The sequence below is a fragment of the Pantherophis guttatus genome, chromosome 12 (assembly GCF_059756535.1).
Source record: "Pantherophis guttatus breed Tessera chromosome 12, ASM5975653v1, whole genome shotgun sequence".
Classification (NCBI taxonomy): Eukaryota; Metazoa; Chordata; class Lepidosauria; order Squamata; family Colubridae; genus Pantherophis; species Pantherophis guttatus.
This window is the reverse complement of record NC_142074.1, coordinates 25,668,372-25,690,297: the sequence shown is the minus strand read 5'-3', so window position 1 is coordinate 25,690,297 and position 21,926 is coordinate 25,668,372. Positions and strand designations below refer to the sequence as shown.

The following is a 21,926-nucleotide window of genomic DNA, read 5'->3' as shown; positions in this document are numbered from 1 at the left end:
AGAAGCATAGTCAGCGGTACAAACAGGCTAAAGAGCAATTTTTATCCGTGGGCTGTCAGGCTCCTGAATGAGAAATAACCTCCTAACTACATAGTATGATGGACTGCAGGGCCCGTGCAACGTGTAACGTGTTCACACTGGTGCAATAGAACTGGGTTGTTTTGTTAATATGGTTTATTGGGTTGGGGATTTTCTGTCTTCGCTGTGAGTTGCATTGTGTTGGGGGAGGGGGGGTTTGCACCGAGGGAGCTCAACCAATCTCATTGCAGGTGTGTTGTGCACACACAATAAAGATTTGAATTGAATTGAATTGAAGGAGAATACATTTATATATTTGTTTCTTTTTTTATTGTATCGTTATGGTTTCTTTTCTTTTCTACACTTTCCATTTTCCTCTTGATGCTTTTGTTTTGTATTCCTTTGTATCCTTTTCATTGCAATTGTTAACGAAATGAAAAAGAGGGAGGGGGAGCAGGGAGCCCACTCTCCGTTCGTCGCAGAGCCGGTCCTGGGGTGGGGGGGGGGTCCCCGGCCTCGCCTAGCCCCCTTATTCTGGGGCAGGGGCTTTCCCTCCGCGCCTCCCCCGCAGCCCAAGCCCAGGCTTGCCGTGGGGACGGGGTGGCGCTCTGTGCGCCCTCAGAGGCTCCGCAGCCCTTCCCGGGGAAGCCGCCCCGTGCAGCGAAGCCCCACCTCGGCTAGGGCGGGCCGGGGCGGCCCCAACCCCGGAGCTTTCCCGTCTGAGCCCGCCCCGGCAGCCAGAGCGAACGAGCGATCCGGCAGGAGCTCCGGCCGCGCCGATGAGGCTCCCGTGGCAGCCGCAGCTGCTGGCCCACCTGGCAGGGGTGGTGTTGGCCGCAGGTGAGGGGCTTGGAGGGCGGGGGGGGGCGTTTCCCGGGGCCCCTCCGGGCTCCGCTTGCCTCGCGGGGAGAGAGCGCACTTCCCATCATCCCCAGCCCGCTCAGCCTTGCGCAGCCCGCCGTCCTAGGGGGCTGGGGGACTGGGGATGGGGGGGGGGCTTTAGACTACAAAGCCCATCCTCTCCTCGCCAGGCGTTCCGTTGAAGCGCTGAATAATTCGACTTCCCAGAAGTAAAAGCGAGGCGCTCAAAGACGCAACGTTGGTTTTTGTTTTTTTTGCCACTTCTACTTTCATTTGATTTCCAAGGGTCTGTTTCGTTGCTGCCCTGGGGACGTGATTCCAGACTACGGGAGGAGTCATAGTAGTAACCTAATAGTAATAACAACAACATCAGTAGAGAATAGCGACAATGGCAACACGATATTTGCCATATCGTGGCAAATCAGGTTAGGGCGGTAGAGAAGAGCCGACGGGCGCTTCCCGGAGACCCCTCCTCTAAACAGCCCCAGGGAAAGAGCAGCCTCTGGCCACGCTCCCAGCTGATGGGAGGTGTAGTCCAGGGTCCGCCTGACGGGGGTGGGAGGGGGCCACAGTGCAATGGGGTCTTTCCCCAAACAGATCCATTGTGGTGGGCTGCACCTGGTTTTATGGCGTCCGTTGTTGTGATGTGGTTTGCCACCCAAAGGCAATTGGGGTGGGTGGGTACAGAAGCGGAACAGATAAATGGATGAAATTAATAAATAAAGACAAGGAGCAGTTTTCTTAGCAGGGGTGCGATTTCCCCACCCCCCACCTCCTGGAGAAACCTGGGGGAGGGGGTCCTCTCCCCTTCTTTGCTTCCTTTGGAGGGAAGATCCTGCAAATATTGGCTGTTAAAATTGCCTAATGATTGGGGGGAAGGAAGGAAGCAAGGAAGGGAGAGAGGGAGGGAGGGAGAGAGAAAGGGAAAGAAGGAAAAAGAACAGGAAGGAAGGAAGGAAAAAAGAAAGGGAAAGAAGGAAAAAGAACGGGAAGGAAGGAAGGAAAAAAGAAAGGGAAAGAAGGAAGGAAAAAAAAGGGAAAGAAGGAAGGAAAAAAGAAAGGGAAAGAAGGAAAAAGAAAGGGAAGGAAGGAAGGAGAAAGGGAAAGAAGGAAAAAAGGAAGGAAGGGAGAGAGAGAGAAAGGGAAAGAAGGAAAATGAAAGGGAAGGAAGGAAGGAGAAAGGGAAAGAAGGAAAAAGAAAGGGAAGGAAGGAAGGAAGGAGTTGGAAAGGGAAGTGTCTCCAACTTGATGCCACCTGGGTGTGTTGGAGTCTCTGCCCTCAGGTGCCCTGGTGGGGAATGATGCGGAAGGCACCCAGTTAGGAAAGGGCATCTGGTTTTTCCCTGCCCCTCCTCCCCAGAACCAGGGGGGGGAAGGAGCCTCCCCTCCAGCAGTGAGTAAGCACAGCTCCGTTGCCCTGGCCCAACTGGGGCAGAGCCCTGGGTCAGTGGTGCCCAAGTCAGCTCTTGCCAAGGCTTCCCCAGGCTGCGGACTGGCAAAAGACCTTCCCAGGTGGTGCAGCTCAACTGGTAGCCGTCTGCACCAAAGAGAGGCTTCATCTTCACCGGACAACCATTACAGTTGGTCCTCGACTTACAACAGTTCATTTAGACCATCCAAAGTTAGAGCGGCACAATAAAAAATGCGTAACTTATGACCGTTTTTCACACTTACGACTGTTGCAGTAGCCACACAGTCACATGATCCAAACTCCAGATGCTTGGCAACTGGCTCGTAATTATAGAATAGAATAGAATTCTTTATTGGCCAAGTGTGATTGGACACACGAGGGATTTGTCTTGGTGCATACGCTCTCGATGTACATAAAAGAAAAGATGCGTTCATCAAGAATCATAAGGTACAACACTTAATGATAGTCATAGGGAACAAATAAGCAATCAGGAAACAATATCAATATAAATTGTAAGGATACCAGCAACAAGGTTACAGTCGTACAGTCATAAGTGGGAGGAGATGGGCGATGGGAACGATGAGAAGATTAATAGTAGTGCAGACTTAGTAAATAGTTTGACAGTGTTGAGGGAATTATTTGTTTAGCAGAGTGAGGGCGTTGGGGAAAAAACTGTCCTTGTGTCTAGTTGTTCTGGTGTGCAGTGCTCTATAGCGTCGTTTTGAGGGTAGGAGTTGAAACAGTTTATGTCCAGAATGCGAGGGATCTGTAAATATTTTCACAGCCCTCTTTTTGACTCGTGCAGTACACAGGTCCTCAACGGAAGGCAGGTTGGTAGCCATTGTTTTTTCTGCAGTTCTAATTATCCTCTGAAGTCTCTGTCTGTCTTGTTGGGTTGCAGAGCCAAACCAGACAGTGATGGAGGTGCAGATGACAGACTCCATCATTCCTCTCTAGAACTGGATCAGGAGCCCCTTGGGCTGCTGAGTCCCTTGGTGCCACGTGAGCCCCTTCTGAGACCTTCTAACAAGCAAAGTCAAGGGGGAAGCCAGTTTCACTTAATGTCTCACTTAACAGCAGAAAAGTTGGGTTCAGTTGTGGTTGTAAGTCGAGGACCACTGGTATAAAAGGGGTTCTTGCTCAGAATGAGGGGCTCGGCTGGGAGGGCCACTCAAAGGCAGGGCTGGAGACCCTCGGTGGCCCCGGGGGTGATTCAGGAGATAGGAATAGCTCTGAGGTGCCCCCCTGCCCGTCCTTCCTGGCATCAGCCTGGCTCCTGGCTCTGGCAGCCTCAGCTGTAGCCGAGGGCAGAGCTACGGGGCTGTTCCAAAATTGCACCATGGGGCTGTTATCTTGGGGTTTCCTCTCTTTGCGTGTGGGGTGTACACAACTGCCGGACAAAACGGCAGGCGGTGAAATGAATTACGAAATCATAATTAGGCTGGGATCCTAATCTTACAGGGGGTCAGAAACAAGTCACCAGATAGACTCACGGGGCAAACTCACCTAACTTGCTAAACTACAGCTTAGTTTAATGGTGGTTTGTGGGGGGCAGGGATGTTTTTAAGGTGGTTATTTTTAATCCACCAAGCTCTGCCGGACTTTTCTGGGTTGAAACTCCCTCCCACTCGGGTTCCAGAATTCAGCCCCTTCCTGCCCTTTTCTCCCCACCCATCCTGTGACGGAATCCTCTAAGATCTGGCCTCTGAAGTTGACCCCCTGCAGAGATCTCTTGGAAATCAAAGTGTCTGAATCACTCTGCTCTGAGTCACAGTTCCTGCTTGGCCTTTTAATGGGGGGGGGGGAGGGGGGAAGGGAAAGAAAGGAAAAGAGAAAGGGAAAGAGAAAGGGAGGAAGAAAGAGGGAGGGAGGGAGGAAGAAAGGAGAAGGAGAAAAGGGGAAGGAAGGAAGGAAGGAAGGAAGGAAGGAAGGAAGGAGAAGGAGAAAAGGGGAAGGAAGGAAGGAGAAGGAGAAAAGGGAAAGGAAGGAAGGAAGGAAGGAAAAAAGGGAAAGGAAGGAAGGAGAAAAGGGAAAGGAAGGAAGGAGAAGGAGAAAAGGGGAAGGAAGGAAGGAGAAGGAGAAAAGGGAAAGGAAGGAAGGAGAAAAGGGAAAGGAAGGAAGGAGAAGGAGAAAAGGGGAAGGAAGGAAGGAAAGAAGGAGAAAAGGAAAAGGAAGGAAGGAAGGAAGGAAGAAGGAAGAGGAAAGGGGAGAGGAAAAGAGAGGGTCCCCTTGGCAAGCGAGCCCTGGCTTACCTTTCCCTCTGCCTTCCTTCCTTCCTTCCTTCCCTCCCTCCTAGGGGCTCTCTCGATCCTGCCTTCCCCTGCCAACATCAGCTACGTCTTTGATGAGAGCAACTGCATCTTGAGCGTCCAGTGGGATCCAGTCAGGCTCCCGCCCGGCTATCCCTGTGGGGAGATGTATTACACGGCCCTGTTCGATGGCAAAACCTGGATCCAAGAGGTGAGGCTCCTCTTTCTTTGGGGCTCTGGGGAAAGGGGGTCCGTGGGGGAGAGGCTGCTGGTCCTCAGGAGGGCCGCTCGGGTGGGGATGGGTCCAGCTGGTACAATCGGAGAAGGATTTTCTTTCCTGGGGGGAACCAGGAACTCCGCAGGGCCTTCTTCAGAGTGGCCCCTCTCTGGTGAATCGCTTACAGGGAGTCCTCAACTTACGACCGCAATCAGGACCAGAATTTCCATTCCTGAGCAAGAGAGCTCTTCAGTGAGCGGCTCTTGATTTCACCACTTTTTCTGCCATGGTTGTTAAGCAAATGGCTGCAGCTGCCAAGTGAATCCAACTTCTCCCGTTGACTTTGCTTGTCAGACGCCAGCTGGGAAGGTCTCAAATAGGGACCACCTGACTCCAGGATGCTGCAACCGTCATAAGTCCATGCCGGTTGCCAAGTGCCCAGATTTTGATCCCCATGGGACTGTGGGGATGCTATGGCGGTCGTAAGGACGGGGAACAGTCGTACGTCACTTTCTCCTCCTAACTTTGAAGGGCTGTAAATCAAGGATTACCAGTACCCCATATACAACCACAAGTGAGCCTATAATTTATAACACTCGCCCGCTCCTTGGGTGGCCCAGTTCCCAATGGGCCGCAAACTGGTACTGGGCTGAGAATTGGGGTTTGGGGACCCCCTGACCTAGCAAATCCTTGTGGAGCTGAGAGAGAGGAGGGGAAAGAAAGGAAGGAAGGAAGGAAGGAAGGAAGGAAGGAAGGAAGGAAGGAAGGAAGGAAGGAAAAGGAAAGGAAGGGAAGGGAAGGGAAGGGAAAGAGAGAGAGAGAAGGGAAGAAAGAAAGAAAAAAGAAAGAAAGAAAGAAAGAAAGAAAGAAAGAAAAAGGAAGGAAGAAAGAGAGAGAGAAAGAAGGAAAGGAAGGAAGGAAAGAAGGAAGGAAGAAAAAGAGAGAAAGAAGGAAAGGAAGAAAGGAAAGAAAGAAGGAAGGAAGAAAGAAAAGAAAGAAAGAAAGAAAGAAAGAAAGAAAGAAAGAAAGAAAGAAAGAAAGAAAGAAAGAAAGAAAAAGAAAGAAACCGAGAGGCATAATAAGGCAGGGAACCCCTGAGATTTTCCCCCCCAGGAGACCTGCTGGGATCATCCTATGATGCCTATATGTCCTTCCCTTTCCCCTTGTTAGACATGGAGTGAAGCCCTTTCCAAGAAAATGGCGGTCCCGCTGGGGAAAAACATGTCTTTTGGGCTACGAACAGCTTGTAGGAACAACAGTGACGAAGGAAAATTGTTCGAGATCCCTCTGGAACAGAACGGTGAGTCTCCAGCCGCAGGGTTTATGCAGATGTTCCCGTAAGATTGATGTCTCGAGGAATTGCAGCGGCCTCCTCACATGTAAACATCTCAGACCTCTTTCCTAGAAAGGAGTCGGCCGCATCTCTGGAGCCAAACCAGCAATGAGGTTGGGAGCCTTTCAACACCAGCCTGGCAACTGGACCGGGCAGCGCCTGAGAGCCAAAGGCGCACGGAAGTTTGGGAGGGTGCAAGATGAGAGCCCAGGAGGGGGTCTGGGTGCCTCCTTAAAGCAGCTGTGCAAGGCCACCCACTCTTGCTTCGAAGGGGGGGGGGTCACAGACACGGATTCCTTTTGCACACCGATTTTGACAGGAACACGAGCAAGATCCCCCCCACACACACACGTACTTGGATGCTGGTGCAAATATTTTGATTGGCACAGATCCGGTCTCTGCTAATAGAAAACACAATGGTTGGGGGTGGGGAGTTTGGGAGTTGTTATTTCCCTACCTGAGGATTTTCCTGTCTGCTGGGGTTTTAATTCCAAACCCCTTAGGGCAAGGGTCGGCAACCTTAAACACTCAAAAGAGCCATTTGGACCCGTTTCCCACAGAAAAGAAAACACCGGGAGCCACAAAACCTTTCCCGTACCTGATTATTTCCTGAGAGGCCACAGAACTAGCATATGTAGTTAAATTAAACATTCTGTTTTCTTCTGAAATTTTTCTTTTCTTGGATTTATCCATGGTTGGCCTACCGGGGGCTCGAAAAGCTCAATAATTCGCATGCCAGCGGGTATCGCACATTGGCGGTTCTAATGCATATTTTGAGCGATGGAGCCACAGCAAAGGGATGAAAGAGCCACATGCGGCTCCAGAGCCACAGGTTGCTGACCGCTGCCTTAGAACAGGGGAGGGTCTCCAACCTTGCCCACTTTACAATGCTGGCTGAGGAATTCTGGGAGTTGAAGTCTACAAGTCGTAAGGTGGCCAAGGTTGGAAATCTGCTGCCCTTAAGGATGGCAAAGGCTATTTGGGCAGGTGAATTTAATGTTGGGCTTAAGCTGGGAATTTCAGACCCAGGGAATGTAAGGCTGTCCTCCTTGCTTTTGGGCAGGTGGATAGACCAGAGGTCTTCAAACTTGGCAGCTTTAAGACTTGTGGACTTCAACTCCCAGAATTCTGGGAGTTGAAGTCCACAAGTCTTAAAGCTGCCAAGTTTGATAGCTGGCCAGAGAATTCTGGGAGTTGGAAGTCCACAAGTCTTAAAGCTGCCAAGTTTGAAGACCTCTGGAATAGATGGATGTTCTGGTTTTGCCCCTTGCAGGGAAAGCAGAAACGGGAGCTACGAACGTCAGCTGCGTTTGTCATAACATGGAATGGATGGCCTGTTCATGGAAGCGAGGAAGGCAAGCGCCACGCGACACCAGCTACAGCCTCTCCTTCTGGTTTGTATTGGAAAACCCTGTTCTTTTCTTCGCCCTTACGGGAGCCCGTGTCATCTACAGCTAGTCCTCGACGTACGACCACAACCAAGCCCAAAATTTTCTGTTGCTAAGTGAGACAGTTAAGTGAATTTTGCCACACTGTATGACCTTTCTTGCCAGGGCTGTGAATCACAGCAGTTGTTAGTAACACAGTTGTTAAGTGAACCTGGCTTCCCCCTCGACTTTGCTTGTCAGAAGGTCGCAAAACGAGGATCACATGACACACACACCCCACCCCGATACTGCAACCATCATAAATATGAGTCAGTTGCCAAGCGTCCAAATTTTGATCACTTGACTGTAGGGATGCTGCAACAGGTTCTGCCCCAGCTACGGACCCCAAAGAATGCAGCACACACAAAATCTATACAAAGCTTATTTTACTCAAATAACTCAGTCTTTTTCAACCAAAGGCTGTTAATAAACTTCCTTAACAGCCTACAAGAATTCTAAGATAAGGTAATCACAGTCTTACTAGAGTTGGCCGAAAGCCCAGAAGCAATTTTGCAGAGAATCCAGACGCGAAGGAGAGTGAACTAAAGTTGTTCCCTACAGCTTGCTGCAATCGACGTTCCTCCTTAAATAGGCTAAAGGAGTGGCCAATTAGCCCCAAGCCTTACTCTTGAGGAGACCTCCTCCTGAGGAGCCACTCCTGCCTTTTGGCAGCTCTGCGCGCCCGTGCATTGAGAAGAGGCTCCTTCTCTTCTTCCTCTTCACTTAAAGGAGCTTCTGGAGGTTCTGAAGGCCCTGGCTGAATCCCCACCTCTGGCACCACATCTTCTCCAGCCTCCTCACTGTCCAACTCGAGCACCAGCTGCACAGGCTGCTGGCGCAGCACCACACCAGCCTCCTCGTTGTCGAATCAGCTACAATCTGCACAGGCCGCTGACGGGCCACAACAAACGGTCATAAATATGAAAATCAGTTATAAGTCACTTTTTCCAGTACCATTGTAAGTTCAAAGAGCCTTGGTAGTACAGGGGTTTAAGGCACCCTGTTATTAAGCTTATTAAGACCAGCTGCCTGCAATTACTGCAGGGTTCGAATCTTGCCAAGGCTCAAGGTTGACTCAGCCTTCCATCCTTTCTAAGGTAGGTGAAATGAGGACCCAGTTTGTGGGGGCAATAAGCTGACTTTGTATAAATATACAAAAGGATGAAGGCTATTGCTGAGCACATTGTAAGCCGCCCTGAGTCTTCGGAGAAGGGCGGCATATAAATCAAATTAAAAAAAAAAAAAAGGTCACTAAATGAACTTCGTTGTATGTTGTCGTACAACAACTTTGTTGTACAACAGCTTTGTTGTATGAATGTTGTAAGTCAACTATCGATATTCAGTAGGCTTTTGTATTTTTCACACTCCAAAGTTCCAGGACAGAACTGTAGAAGGTTTTAATCTAGTGTTTATGGCTCCTGAAATCCATCTGGATCTTCGAGTGGAAACTCTGAAAGAAGATCCAGAAATAGCTGAGCTTTTCACCATTAAGAGGCAGATTAAATCAAGGGAGATAATTGGAGGAAAAACTCTTCAGCTGGGGCCTGTCAGCAACACCCGCCAGACCGATTCTCATCACAACACTTCAAATCGGTCATGGGTGGCAAGCTCCATCCTCAAGTTTTCTTTTTTAAATCTGGTTTAAATTTTTGCTGTGTTTTGGACCCCGTCCCAGTCCTTAAAATTGTGCTGCAGGCTGACCTCTTGGATAAATTAAAATAAGATGACATTGTTTATTTAAGGGAATGATGTTTCAAAATGTTTTTTGAAGGTCTTTAGACAGACAGCCAATCTCCACGGCTCGTCCGAAAGATGAGTTGCTAGATTTCAGAATAGCATTTCTGAAGAATTGCTTTCTAACAGAATATCTGCATTCCAAATCCTTTAGTAATTCATAATATTTCTCAAAGGTTTATCTTGTTTTTGAACCAGACTGGAGAAAATGGGGATATTAGAATGTGATTCCTGTTTGAAGTTGTGATAAAGTTTTTAGCTATAACAGACAAATATCTACTATTATAAGGCTATTAAATTATTTTGGCTTAGGTTGGCTGTAATCACACAACCTTGCAATGATTTATTCTGCTGCTCCTCCTCCTCATAGTTTAACATTTCTCAATCTTGGCAACTTTATGATGGGTGGACTTCAACTTCCAGAGTTCCCCAGATTTTAAAGAAACAATGCTGACAAATATTGCTACCGCTCAATTATGAAGGCTTCTGGATATTATTTCATTGCTCTGGTCTTAAAAAAGAAAATTCAGCCCTCCTTCTCTAGGCAAGATTTTCAACATGCCTCTGTTGAGGTCATCTCCTTGACTCTCTGCAGCACAGAAACTAACACTGTGTGGCTATGTTTGTTGGTGCACAGATTGAAGAATCTTGCTCACATCTGTTTATCCACCCACCTTCAGGCACGACAACTTGGAAGAAAGGCAGCGATGCACAAATCGTAGCGTCGATGGAGACACCTTCCGATGTGTTTTTCCGATCAACTGTTCCGGAGAACGCACCCTGGTCCTTTCTCTCCGAAGCAACTCGGAAGACATCCAGCCGGTGTGCGTGCTTACCAAGGAAGGTACAGAAAAGCCTGGTAGGTTTTCCCTCTTGGTGGGGTCTTTGTAAGAAAACTAAAGGAGGTAAGGACTATCTTCTGGTGCAGGGGTCTCCAACCTCGGCAACTTTAAGACTTGTGGACTTCAACTCCCAGAGTTCCTCAGCCAGCAAAGCAAAGCTGGCTGAAAAACTCTAGGAGTTGAAGTCCACAAGTCTTAAAGTTGCCGAGGTTGGAGACCCCTGCTCTGGTGGACGGTCCCAGTTTTGAAGGAAGGCCTCCTTCTAGCCCAGGGGTCAGCAACCTGTGGCTCTGGAGCCGCATGTGGCTCTTTCACCCCTCTGTTGCGGCTCCCTGCCACTCAAAATATGCGTCACAACCGCCAATGTGCTTGCCCGTTATGGTCGTATGCTGTAATTGTCTTAAAAGAGGTCGATCCTTTGACGAACAGATTTTATTATCTTTTTCGCGGTGATCGTTAAGCCAACCAATGCTTCATTACGGGCGAAGTTTTACCAAGAACCAGAAGCATGTGGGGACTGGGAGAGAAGTTCATCCCCATCATGACAGTTGATTGATCTCGATGTGTTTGTAAGAATAATGAAGATGGGATTTAGAACAAGAATGCAGCACCTCCTTGTCTGTTTTTCTTTTAGATTATCCAATAAAACTTAATCCACCATCAAATCTGAAAATCGTGCAGGGCAGTAATGTTCATTTTCTAACATGGCACCCTCCCAGCTCCTGGAATGGCATATGCTATAATGTTGAAATCAATGGCGTTAAGGAAGAGGTAAGCTGCCTTAGTGTTTAATTCGTTTCTTTTTTTTAAAAGCAGCGTTTTACTGCTTGAAATATCGCGCATGGAATGTAGAGTTAATTATCTCGAGTTGTCTGCAAACTGCTTTGAGGCTCCATCTCTGGTACAATTAAACCACAATAATTTAATCCTGAGCACTCCTGAGGGGCTGGGACTCCAATCCCCATAATTCGTAGCCAAGATGGCAAAAGAAGATCTGGAGACAAATTGTAAGTGGTGATGTGATTTCTGTAGGAAGCAATATAAATGTAGATTTGATGATGATGATGATGATGATGATGATGATCACAACAGTGTGATCACCGAACCTCATCCAGGGAGATCCCACTCAGGAAGACTGAAAGTAGACTCTTACATATGATATGTCCCTTGGTGCAATATCGTCTCTGAAGATAGTGGAGACCTTAGATTTTCCATGGCTGATTTTTCTAATCCTCTCTCTGAAATTCCCAGAATTCCTTTGGGCCATTCTGGTTGGGGAATTCTTGGTGTCAATTGTCCCAACGGAAATGGAGAGAACCAGGTTTGATTCATGGCAGAGAAGACCTCCTGCCCTGATCCAGGGAAGGGGTCCCTGCATCATACAGCTCTTGGTATATAAAAGGGGACCTCAACTCTAACCCTTCATGAGGTAAAGGATCTCTCCTCCTTTAAAGAGAAAGATGACCCAAGAGATGATGAATGTGTCTCTTCCAAGCAGCCTGCTCCTTGGCAAAACCCAACTTCACACAAAGGAGACAGAAATTATGGCTTTGCACCCCTCTCTCCATTCACTGCTAGTAGGGTTCACTCTTCCTCAAAGACAGATCTGGAGATCCTTTTCTGTCAAGTCCATTAAAACTTCTAAGACAGCATTTTCCAAGCTCGGCAACTTTAAGACAAGTGACGTCAATTTCCAGAATTCTCCAGCAGCCTTATAAAATGTTTTATAGATGGCATTTACCACCTTTTCGATTAGCTAAAATGTTTAAAAATATGTCTAGCAAATGTTGGAAATGTAACCAAAAAATGGGCACATTTTATCATTTGTAGTGGATTTGTACCAAAGCAAAAAAAAAAAAAAAAATGGGCAAAAATACACAGGTGGATAGAAAAGATGATATGGAAACATGTAGATTTTAAACTTGAAATGTTTTTATTAGGTATAATATCAGGAAAACCTGATAAGAAAAGTATGTATGTATTTAATATTACACGTCTTAACAGCAGCGAGGATTATTTTCGCACAATACTGGAAAAATGAAGATATACCGCGAGATGAAGAGATAATTAGATTGTGCAGAAATGGATAGATTGACACTGAAAATTAAAACTGAAAGAGGATGTAGAATATTATCAAACATGGAATCTATTTTACAACGGGTTGGAAAAAAGGGGTGGAGATTAAGAATGCAAATTTGTACTGTTAAGCAAACTAAATACCCAGACGACACGATGTTTATTAAGCACCAAGAAATGTATTTAATAGAAAAATCAATAAAATTAAATTTTGTTTAAAAAAGTTGCTGATCTTGAGAAACCCCATTCTAGTGATGGTTGAGTAGACGATGAAAAGCTGTCCATGTTTCTTCTAAAGCCTATAGAAGATAACACCAAAGTAACCGTCACCCTTGAGGCAAAGAAGTACCACACTCTCAGAGTAAGGGCAGTGCTGGGCAAGATGGGCACTAACTGCAAGGAAGCACGGGGTCTCTGGAGTGAATGGAGCGAGGCGGTGCCCTGGGGTGAGTACCTGTTTCTAAGGAACTAAGCCACCAAGTTGGTTCAGCTTAATTTAAACCAGGGGTCAGCAACCTGTGGCTCTGGAGCCGCATGTGGCTCTTTCATCCCTCTGCTGCGGCTCCCTGTTGCTGGTCAGCTCTACAATTGATAGGGCTTTCGGTTGCCGCGCTAGAAGGAGACTATGATGGGGGAACCGGAGTTCTGGTCGGCTCCAGAATTGAATGGGGGCTTCCAGTTAGGACCTTTGTGGCTCTTTGAGTGTTTAAAGTTGCCGACCCCTGGTCTAAATTGAGGTTCCAACCATGTGAAGTTTCCATAGTCTTCCTTGACTGTTCTGAAGGAAATGATTTAGCAACGGTGGGCTGTTCTTGCGTTCTTCTAGCTTCACCTGGAAACAGTGTCATTGTCCTTGCCTCTTTTTTTTTTTAGATAATCGGGACCAGTTTGAAACAGTGAACATTATTTTGTTTGTCACGATTCCATTATGTGCTGCAATCCTGACCATCGTTCTCCTCGTTTATCTGAAGAGGTAAGAAACTAATTGCAGGGACTGCGAGATGCTCCTTTTCCCCGATCTGCATTGTTGCTGGGCATCTGTCAGGAAGCCAGAAAACAAAGGAAGGCTTGTATTAAAGAATTATTATATTACATTGCCCAGCCCATGGAAAAGATGTGGGAAAACCCAAACCTCCCAATCTGGAATATTCTGATTATTTGGTTCTCTCCACTCTGCAGGATTCAGCTGTTGATCTTCCCGAAAATTCCTGACCCTGAAAAAGTTCTGAAACGAATGTTTGAAGATCAGAGAGAAGATTACCTGCCGGTTGAATATCCATCCGAATTCATTAAACCCGATACAATCAGTAGGTGAAGGAAACTCAGGCTAAAAAAATACAGCGAGTGGGGATGATGGTCTAGGTTTCTTTGTGGAATATATTTACACTTAAAAGTTGAACAACTAGTTACTGAATGAATCCATTTCACAGAATACAGAAGAAGGATATGGGTTGGCTTGGCTCAATGTGCTAAGCCACAGAAATGCAAATCTGAATTAATATTAGTCACATTTAGTACTTTGCATGATTGCAACTGTTAGTACAGAAGCACAGAGATAACCTTGAATATGGAATTCTAGAGCGGCTACATCAACACCTGTTTAGCCCTGAAAGAGAAGAAAGACACTCAAGGTTGACCTGCCTTCATTTTCTCAAGTATAAGAGGAGAGAAGAAGAAACTGTTGGGCTTTCAAAACTCTTAAGAGTTGAGTTAAGAGAGTGTAATAAGTAGAGTTGTTCTTATGGAGTCTGTTTCATGACCCACCCTATCCCACCCAACATTTTCAAGAACAACCTTTGAGGGAATCTAACCAGGTTTACCCCTAAGTAGAAGTTATAGTTCTTCAAGGATGTTGGGCTATCATGCCGTTGAGGGCAATTGAGGACTCTTCTGTTGACTTTCTGCCTGCCGCATTTCATTGGCCTTGTGTTTGTCTCTTGTTCTAGAAACAGACTACAAGATGAGCTAGCCAAGGAAAAACCTGCGCTTCTACTCGCAACGCCTACAGGAAATGAGAACGTCAAGTTGCTGTCTTTATATCAAACGACTTCTGAATGTAAACCAAGCAAGCCCAATGCTGCAGGACAAAGACTCATCTCAAGAGGTGATGGGTGACCTCTTGGAGAAAGACCTTTGTACGCATTCGCTTATTCGTTGAACACACCTTGATGGATCCAGCAAATGCAGACAGGAGCAGTGGAAATTCACTCTTCAACTGGCAACTGAAGAGCAACAACCTTTGTCCCCAAAGTTATTGAAAACTAAATATCAAGCCACATGGTAGCTTCTGTGAAGTAACATTAACTCTAAAGGACTGGTGTTTTTATACACGCGTGCCAGTTCAGCAGCAACACAGCCATCTGCAATCAAACTGGTAAAGCTTTTAGCCCTACGCAAACGGTGTGATAGCAACCTAGCCCCCCATCAGGACGAAGCCAGAATTTCTCAAAAGGAGACAAAATGGCAAGCAAGACTGGTGATGCTTGCATCTATTATTATTATTATTATTATTGCCCTTTTTCTCCCGGTCACTTGCTTGTCACAAGCGCATGAATGTAGAAAGTCTAGGAAGGGGTTTACGCATATCTTAATTGCTTAAGTCAGGTTTCGATGCGGTAGCCGTGATAAGCGCATTGAGACCACTGGGGAGGATAAGATGACACCGCAGATCTGAAGCTGAACAAGATCATTGTTAGCTTGGCTGGAACCCAAAGGCTGAGCAGTTGCACAATCCAGCGAATTACGCGAAAGGACTTGACTGCGTGTCCAGATCCATGTTTACACTTACAGTGGTGTTTTTGAGCTGGTGAATTTATCTTCACCAGCAACCTATTTTTTTTTGTCCCTAGAAAACTGTGAAAAGCCTTGAGATTAATTTGTTATGTTTTTCAGGTTCTGTAAAAACTTTGTTGAGCTGTGCCATTTTATGTAAACAATGAATGATACTTTTTTTTTTCTAATGGAAGAAACTACTTTCGTTTTATGATATACTTTGCGGATTAGCGCTTGTAAGCCCCCACCCCACCCCAGCTGATATTCTTAGGGGTTGGTGAGCCTTTTTTTTCATTGGTTTGTTCCCACGTCCATAGGCCAGTCAGCAAGGGTTTCTTTTTGTATTTTGACATTTACTGCAGGGGTGAAATGCTCCCAGTTCGGACCGGATCACTGGATCCGGTAGTGATGGTGGTGGGTGGTTCGGAGAACGGTAGCAAAAATCCCTGAGGTACCCCTCCATGCCCAGCTGAGCTGCACAATCATCAGAGGCTTTTTTTTTTTTACTTTTAAAAGCATTTTTTCTGCAACCTCTTAAGGTTGTAGAAAAAATGCTTTTAAAAGTAAAAAAAAAAAAAAAGTTGGCCATGCCCACCCGGTCACATTACACCCCCACCACCACCAAGCCACGCCTACAGAACCGGTAGTAAATAATTTTACATTTCACCACTGATTTACTGCCTACGGTTTCTCAAAACAAAGCGGTGGCCTCCCTTGTTTCTCTTTTAATTTGCAAGACAGCTTATAAAAATAACAGCCATCAATGATGGTTCAGGACACACCCAGGTGAATAAAGAGGTAGGCAGCTATTCACCCAGAACATGGCAGGAACACCCAGAAAGGATTCTGGAAAGTGCCTTCAAGTCCCAGAGGTGATTTGAGATGTTGGCTTGATGGGTTTGGACCAGTGATGCGTTTCAAAATTTTTTACTACTGGTTCTGTGGGGGTGGCATGGCTTGGTGGGCGTGGCAGGGGAAGGTTACTGCCAAATCCCCATTCCCTCCAGATCAGCTGGGACTTGGGAGGCAGAGAAGAGATGGGGGCGGGGCCAGTCAGAATTTTTACTACCGGTTCTCCAAACTACTCAAAATTTCCGCTACCGGTTCTCCAGAACTGGTCAGAACCTGCTGAAACCCACTGCTGGTTTGGACCTGGTGATCAACTGGATCTCCTTCCCCAGACTTGATCTGCCGGATAGATGAATCTCTCCGTCTCATCTCCATGCAAATGCCACCTGAGGAGACCCAGGAAATGGGCTTATCGCCCCACTCTTTGAAACTCCCCCTTCCTTCTCCCAGTGGAGACCAATTCTGTCCTGTACTTCCTGGGATGGATGTGAAAGCTGTCACGTCTCCTCTACCCCCACCCCCCGGATATTTAGCAGACTAAAGGATTCCCAAGGGCTTGGCGTCAGCATGTTTCACTCCCAGCAGGATCCTGGGAACTGCTCAAAGTCAGGAGCAGCCGAGGAGCAACCTTGCAACAGCCAATGTATTTTTATCAACCTCCTTATCAATCTTTATAGTCCCACTTTAGGCATGAAAAACCAGCTGGGTGACTTTGTGCTCTCTCTCAATTTTTCTCCCAGGACTTCTTGTTGTGGGGAAAGGAAGATGAAGGCGTATTAGTATGTTTGCTTCCTTGAGTTATTTATTTTTTTAAAGCCAGGATAAAAATCTTTTTAAAAAATATCCCCTTTTGCTGTCGGACTTCTGCTTTTGGGCTACCATAGACCGATGCAGATCTCCTGCAACGGGGGTTTGCACCGTCTCTTTGTGAGTGTTGAAACACCAGCCCAAAACTTACCTATTTCCTGCAGCTTCCTCTTTCTGATTTCTGCTTGCTGCTTCTTCTAATACCTCTTCCTGTTTCACAAACCTGCCAGATCAAATGTATGCCTTATACTTCTTCTTTGAGGTTTTGAGGTAGATGAAGATGGAAGCACCTCAGGGTTGCTAAATTGTTAAGTGTACACCCCCATCTTTAGCATAATTACGCACAGGGCAATAGGCAGGTTGGGTCACAAGAAGTCACGAGACATCCTGGTTTTCGTGACCACGATTTGTGGAATATACCACAAGAGGCTGTGTTTCCCTGACATGCTCAGCCACGAGGGTGGAGGTTCGTTCTCCCAATTTTGTGAGTTGGTTTCCGAATGTTTTGTTACCAGGCTAGGTAATATCTTCAGCGGAATTTAGGGAATTATTTATTATTATTAAATTCTCTAAATTCCGCTGAAGTTGTTACCTAACTTAATAACGAAATTTATTTATTTATTCGATTTATATGCTGCCCTTTTCCGGAGACTCAGGGCGGTTTACAATGCGTTAAGCAATAGCCTTCATACTTTTGTATATACCTGCTTAGTAGGGCTTTCAGGCCCCCCTAAGCGGTGTTCTTTTTTATACAAAGTTAGCTTATTGCCCCCACAATCCGGGTCCTCATTTTACCTACCTCGGAAGGATGGAAGGCTGAGTCAACCTTGAGCCTGGTGAGATTTGAACTTGCAGTAATTGCAGGCAAGCTAAGTGCTACTTTAACAGCACTTTAGTCCGCTGCTCCACCAAGGCTCTTCAATGTTTTGAAATGTTTTGAAACCAACCCACAAGCTCAGAGAACAAACTTCCACCCTCATCCTACAGATAATCACCACTATTGCTTATTCAGCCATAATCCACGGTGTAAACGGTGGCTGATCCACAAAGCAGGCAAAGTCAAAACTCTACAGATCACATTACAGTTTCTTTCTCCTCACCTGGAATTAAGGAGAAACTTCCTAACAGTGAGGACAATTAACCAGTGGAACAGCTGGCCTCCAGAAATCGTGGGCGCTCCATCACTGGAGGTTTTTAAGAAGCGACTAGACAGTCACTTGTGGATTAGAAGACCAGCCGTGTGCAACAGCTGCCAAAAAAGCCAACACAATTCTAGGCTGCATCAACAGAGGGATAGAATCAAGATCACGTGATGTGTTGATACCACTTTATAATGCCTTGGTAAGGCCGCACTTGGAATTCTGCATTCAGTTTTGGTCGCCACGATGTTAAAAAGATGTGGAGACTCTAGAAAGAGTGCAGAGAAGAGCAACAAAGGGGATTAGGGGACTGGAGGCTAAAACATACGAAGAACGGTTGCAGGAACTGGGTATGTCTAGTTTAATGAAGAGAAGGACTAGGGGAGACATGATAGCAGTCTTCCAATATCTCAGGGGCTGCCCCAAAGAAGAGGGAGTCAAGCTATTCTCTGACGATAGGATAAGAAGCAATGGGTGGAAACTAACCAAGGAGAGAAGCAATTTAGAACTAAGGAGAAATTTCCTGACAGTTAGAACAATTAATCAGTGGAACAACTTGCCTCCAGAAGTTGTGAATGCTCCAACACTGGAAGTTTTTAAGAAGAGACTGGATAACCCTTTGTCTGAAATGGTATACTATAGGGTTTCCTGCCTAAGCAGGGGGTTGGACTAGAAGACCTCCAAGGTCCCTTCCAACTCTGTTCTTTTCTTCTCCTATTCTATTCTATTCTATTCTATTCTATTCTATTCTATTCTATTCTATTCTATTCTATTCTATTCTATTCTATTCTATTCTGTTCTTCTATATGGCAGGAAGGCAATGGAATCAGAGCAGAAGATCCTTTTTAGGACCAACACAGGAACTTCCATTTTACCCACAAGGCTGCTCTCCATCCAGCTTATTATTGACCTCCAAGGTCTCTTCCAGCTCTATTCTATTCTAGGAATCCTTTTGAAAAGCTAGTCGTTCTTACTTGCCAGGGACTGGAGCAGTCGGCATCTTTCCCTGTACTGTTTCTTAGCCAAAGAATCCCTTTTGGATTGGTTTGCCAAAAAATAAAAATAAAAATAAAAAGTTGTCGGGTCTCAGATTGGCCACAGGGTGTTCCCAGATGATCCCATTTATTTATCCATTTGTTCATTTTTAGATTCTCGCTGTTTTCCTTTCTGTACCCAGCTTCCAAAGATGGTAACAAGGCAGCCTGTCACATACCAATGGAATAGCAACATCGGGCACGGGATCAACTGATTGCTCCAAATCCTAAATAGATCAATGAAGCATCTCCCCGACACGTTGGGGAATTCCGAGATGTTGAAAACTCAAGAAAAGTGTGGAAGGGTGTTTTCTTTTTCTTGTTTAAATTCAAAAAGATGTGTGCAATTTGGGGAGGTCTGCAGCATGGATCGCAGATAACAAAAACAAATGCTCTGCCTTACACATTGGCAAAATATATATATATATAAATCAGAACAACAAATACAAGCTGGGCAGATGTGACCTTGTAGACGACCCTCACTCTGTCAAGGACCTTGGAGTAACTTATCTCAAACGATCGAAGCTTCTTCTCCTCTAATATTGTACTGCAAACTAGGGCATACAAAACCTTTGTCAGACCAATTCTAGAATACAGCTCGTCTGCCTGGAATCCCGCACTGTGTATTGGACATGAATACAATTGAGCGGGTCCAGTGATATTTCACGGGAAGAATCCTCCACTCCTCTGCTAACAATAGAATCCCTTATGCCACCAGGCTTGAAATTTTGGGCTTCGACAACCTGGAACTACGCCGCCTATGGTCTGACCTAAGCGTAGTACACAAAATTATCTGCTACAACGTCCTACCTGTCAATGACTACTTCAGCTTCAACCACAATAATACACGAGCAAACAATAGATACAAACTCAAGGTAAACTGCTCCAAACTTGATTGCAGAAAATACAACTTCAGCAACAGAGCGTTCAATGCCTGGAATGCACTACCTGACTCTGTGGTTACATCCTCAAACCCCCAAAACTTTTAACCTTAAATTGTCTACCGTAGACCTCACCCCATTCCTAAGAAGTCTGTAAGGGGTGTGCATAAGAGCACCAGCGTGCCTTCCATTCCTGTCCTACTGCACCCATTTATTCGTACCCATTTCCTGTACTCATGTCCATGTTTATACTTATTCCTGTATAAATTTGACAAACTAAATAAATAAAATGAAATAAAAACAGAACCTTGTGCAAAAAACGAAGGGCAGCCTTAAACTCTGGTTGAACAAGGATGACAAAAAGAGGTAATTTCTCAAGACTTTGCAACCATCTCTGTGAAAGAAGAGCCGCAATATTGTACATTGTGAGCTTTGTACATGTCACGGAGATGGGAAATCGTCACTTCCTACCTGTGAGACGACTTTGAGAAGCTCAGCAGCAGAGCTTCATCGGCATAATATAAATTTTTATAGGAAGTAACATCAGATGCCAGGGGGCAGCACAGAGCTATTATGAATGGCCACTGCTTCCCCACCAGCCTATTATACAGAGAGCTGTAATGTGCAGAGAACTTCCCATTGAAAGGAAGTTTAGTGAGGCCGATGTAAAATGCCACAGCAGCTTTTTAAAATCTTGCAAACTTTATCTTGTAGGTGAAACAACGTATCTTGCATGTTAATGATGTAAACTTTTTTTTTAAAAAAAATTGCATACGTAATTCAGTGCTGGTTTTCAACATTTTTTACTACCGGTTCTGTGGGTGTGGCTTGGTGGGCGTGGCATGGCTTGGTGGGTGTAGCAGGGGAAGGTTGCTGCAAAAGCCCCATTCCCTCCCCACTCCAGGGGAAGGTTACTGCAAAGTCCCCATTTCTTCCCCATCAGCTGGGACTTGGGAGGCAGAGAATAGATGGGGGTGGGGCCAGTCAGAATTTTTACTACCGGTTCTCCGAACTACTCAAAATTTCCGCTACCGGTTCTCCAGAACTGGTCAGAACCTGCTGAAACCCACCTCTGATACGTATGACAAAATAACAAAAACCATCCCGCTTTCAGAAACTTATTTTGATGATGGACTTTGGGCTGAAAAAGAGGAACATTCAACAATTATGAGAGCAGACATTGGCACAATCTGTAAGAAACTGAAGTGCATGTTCTAAAAACTACCCACGGGGCATGGAAAAAATTGCAAAGGGCAGCGATGTTGCCTTTGTTGGTTCAGGAAGGGACAACTTTTCTCATCATGCTAAGCATCAGATCAGGATCCCAGAGGGGGTCGATTACTCCTCACCATCATCTCTCCTCATCTTCCCTCATAGGGAGGGAAGTCGGTGTGAGAGGTTTGCTACCTTGAGTCAAAAATGCCCTGGCAGCGGATGAACGAAGGTTAAGCTTTCGTGAAAAAGGAAGCAGAGAAAGTTAGCAGGAAGTCCCATATGACTAAACCAGTATCACACACACACACACACACACACACACACACACACGTAGGAGCCTCTCATGCAAGGAGGGGAGGAGGATTCAGGAACTTATTTAAGAAGCATCCGATATTTTCTAACAAGACACATTCAGACAGGCAAAAACACTCCCTGTTGGATTTCTGCCTGATAAACAGACAAGAAGCACCAGTGGTGGGTTGCCCCCGGTTTGGACTAGTTCACAAGAACCGGTAGTAAAACTGGCGGGAGGCTCCGCCCACCATCCCGGATGTCGTCATAGGCAATCTGCACATGCGCAGAAGCAAGCGCGATCCCATTGCAAACCAGTAGTAAAGGGAAGTAGAACCCACCTCTGCTGGGACCTCAGGTACCCTTAGATCCATCATTGGCCTGAACGCAAGGGTGGGTTCTACTTCCCTTTACTACTGGTTCGCAACGGGATCGCACTCGCGCGCTCGCTTCCTTGTTCAACTCGCTTCCTTGCATGCACAGATCGCCTATGATGACATCCGGGGTGGTGGGTGGAGCCTCCCACCAGTTTTACTACCGGTTCTTGCGAACCGGTCCGAACCGGGGGCAACCTACCACTGCCTGAACGACACCCTGCTGAGTTGTAGAGACTGCTGGCCTATGACAACTCACCGCGGCCAACACACCGCGGCCAACTCATCACAGAACAATTCAAAGTGGGATTAATTCCTTTTATTATTCATCAAGGCATTACAAAAACTGTTAGTCATAAGAATGTTTTCCTTTGATGTATGAGAGGAAATAATGTT

General features: G+C 46.1%; 1 protein-coding gene across 4 annotated transcripts; it reads left to right on the top strand.

The window, feature by feature from the left end:
* Positions 1–307: 307 nt before the first annotated feature.
* On the top strand, positions 308–15,128 carry IL13RA1 (interleukin 13 receptor subunit alpha 1). 4 transcript variants are annotated; one of them, XM_034441663.3, is made up of 10 exons: positions 308–858; positions 4,587–4,750; positions 5,927–6,056; positions 7,363–7,483; positions 9,931–10,109; positions 10,727–10,863; positions 12,467–12,614; positions 13,042–13,141; positions 13,348–13,475; positions 14,115–15,128. In XM_034441663.3, the coding sequence occupies exons 1-10, from the start codon at positions 798–800 to the stop codon at positions 14,135–14,137; spliced, it is 1,191 nt and encodes a 396-aa protein (XP_034297554.2). In that variant the 5' UTR covers positions 308–797; the 3' UTR covers positions 14,138–15,128. The 4 variants fall into 4 exon arrangements, with proteins under 4 accessions (XP_034297554.2, XP_034297552.2, XP_087733688.1 ...); XM_034441661.3 differs by having other exon boundaries at positions 667–858; positions 13,348–13,479; XM_087877562.1 differs by having other exon boundaries at positions 704–858; positions 9,931–10,094.
* The last annotated feature ends 6,798 nt before the right edge of the window (positions 15,129–21,926 follow it).

What these genes read in the sequence shown, in the direction of transcription:
- IL13RA1 (XM_034441661.3), top strand. Translation starts at nt 798, where the DNA reads ATGAGGCTCCCGTGGCAGCCGCAGCTGCTGGCCCACCTGGCAGGGGTG. An exon ending in GCAAAACCTGGATCCAAGAG is followed by an intron (nt 4,751 to 5,926) that starts GTGAGGCTCCTC and finishes TCCCCTTGTTAG; the next exon opens with ACATGGAGTGAAGCCCTTTC. An exon ending in AAACCCGATACAATCAGTAG is followed by an intron (nt 13,480 to 14,114) that starts GTGAAGGAAACT and finishes CTCTTGTTCTAG; the next exon opens with AAACAGACTACAAGATGAGC.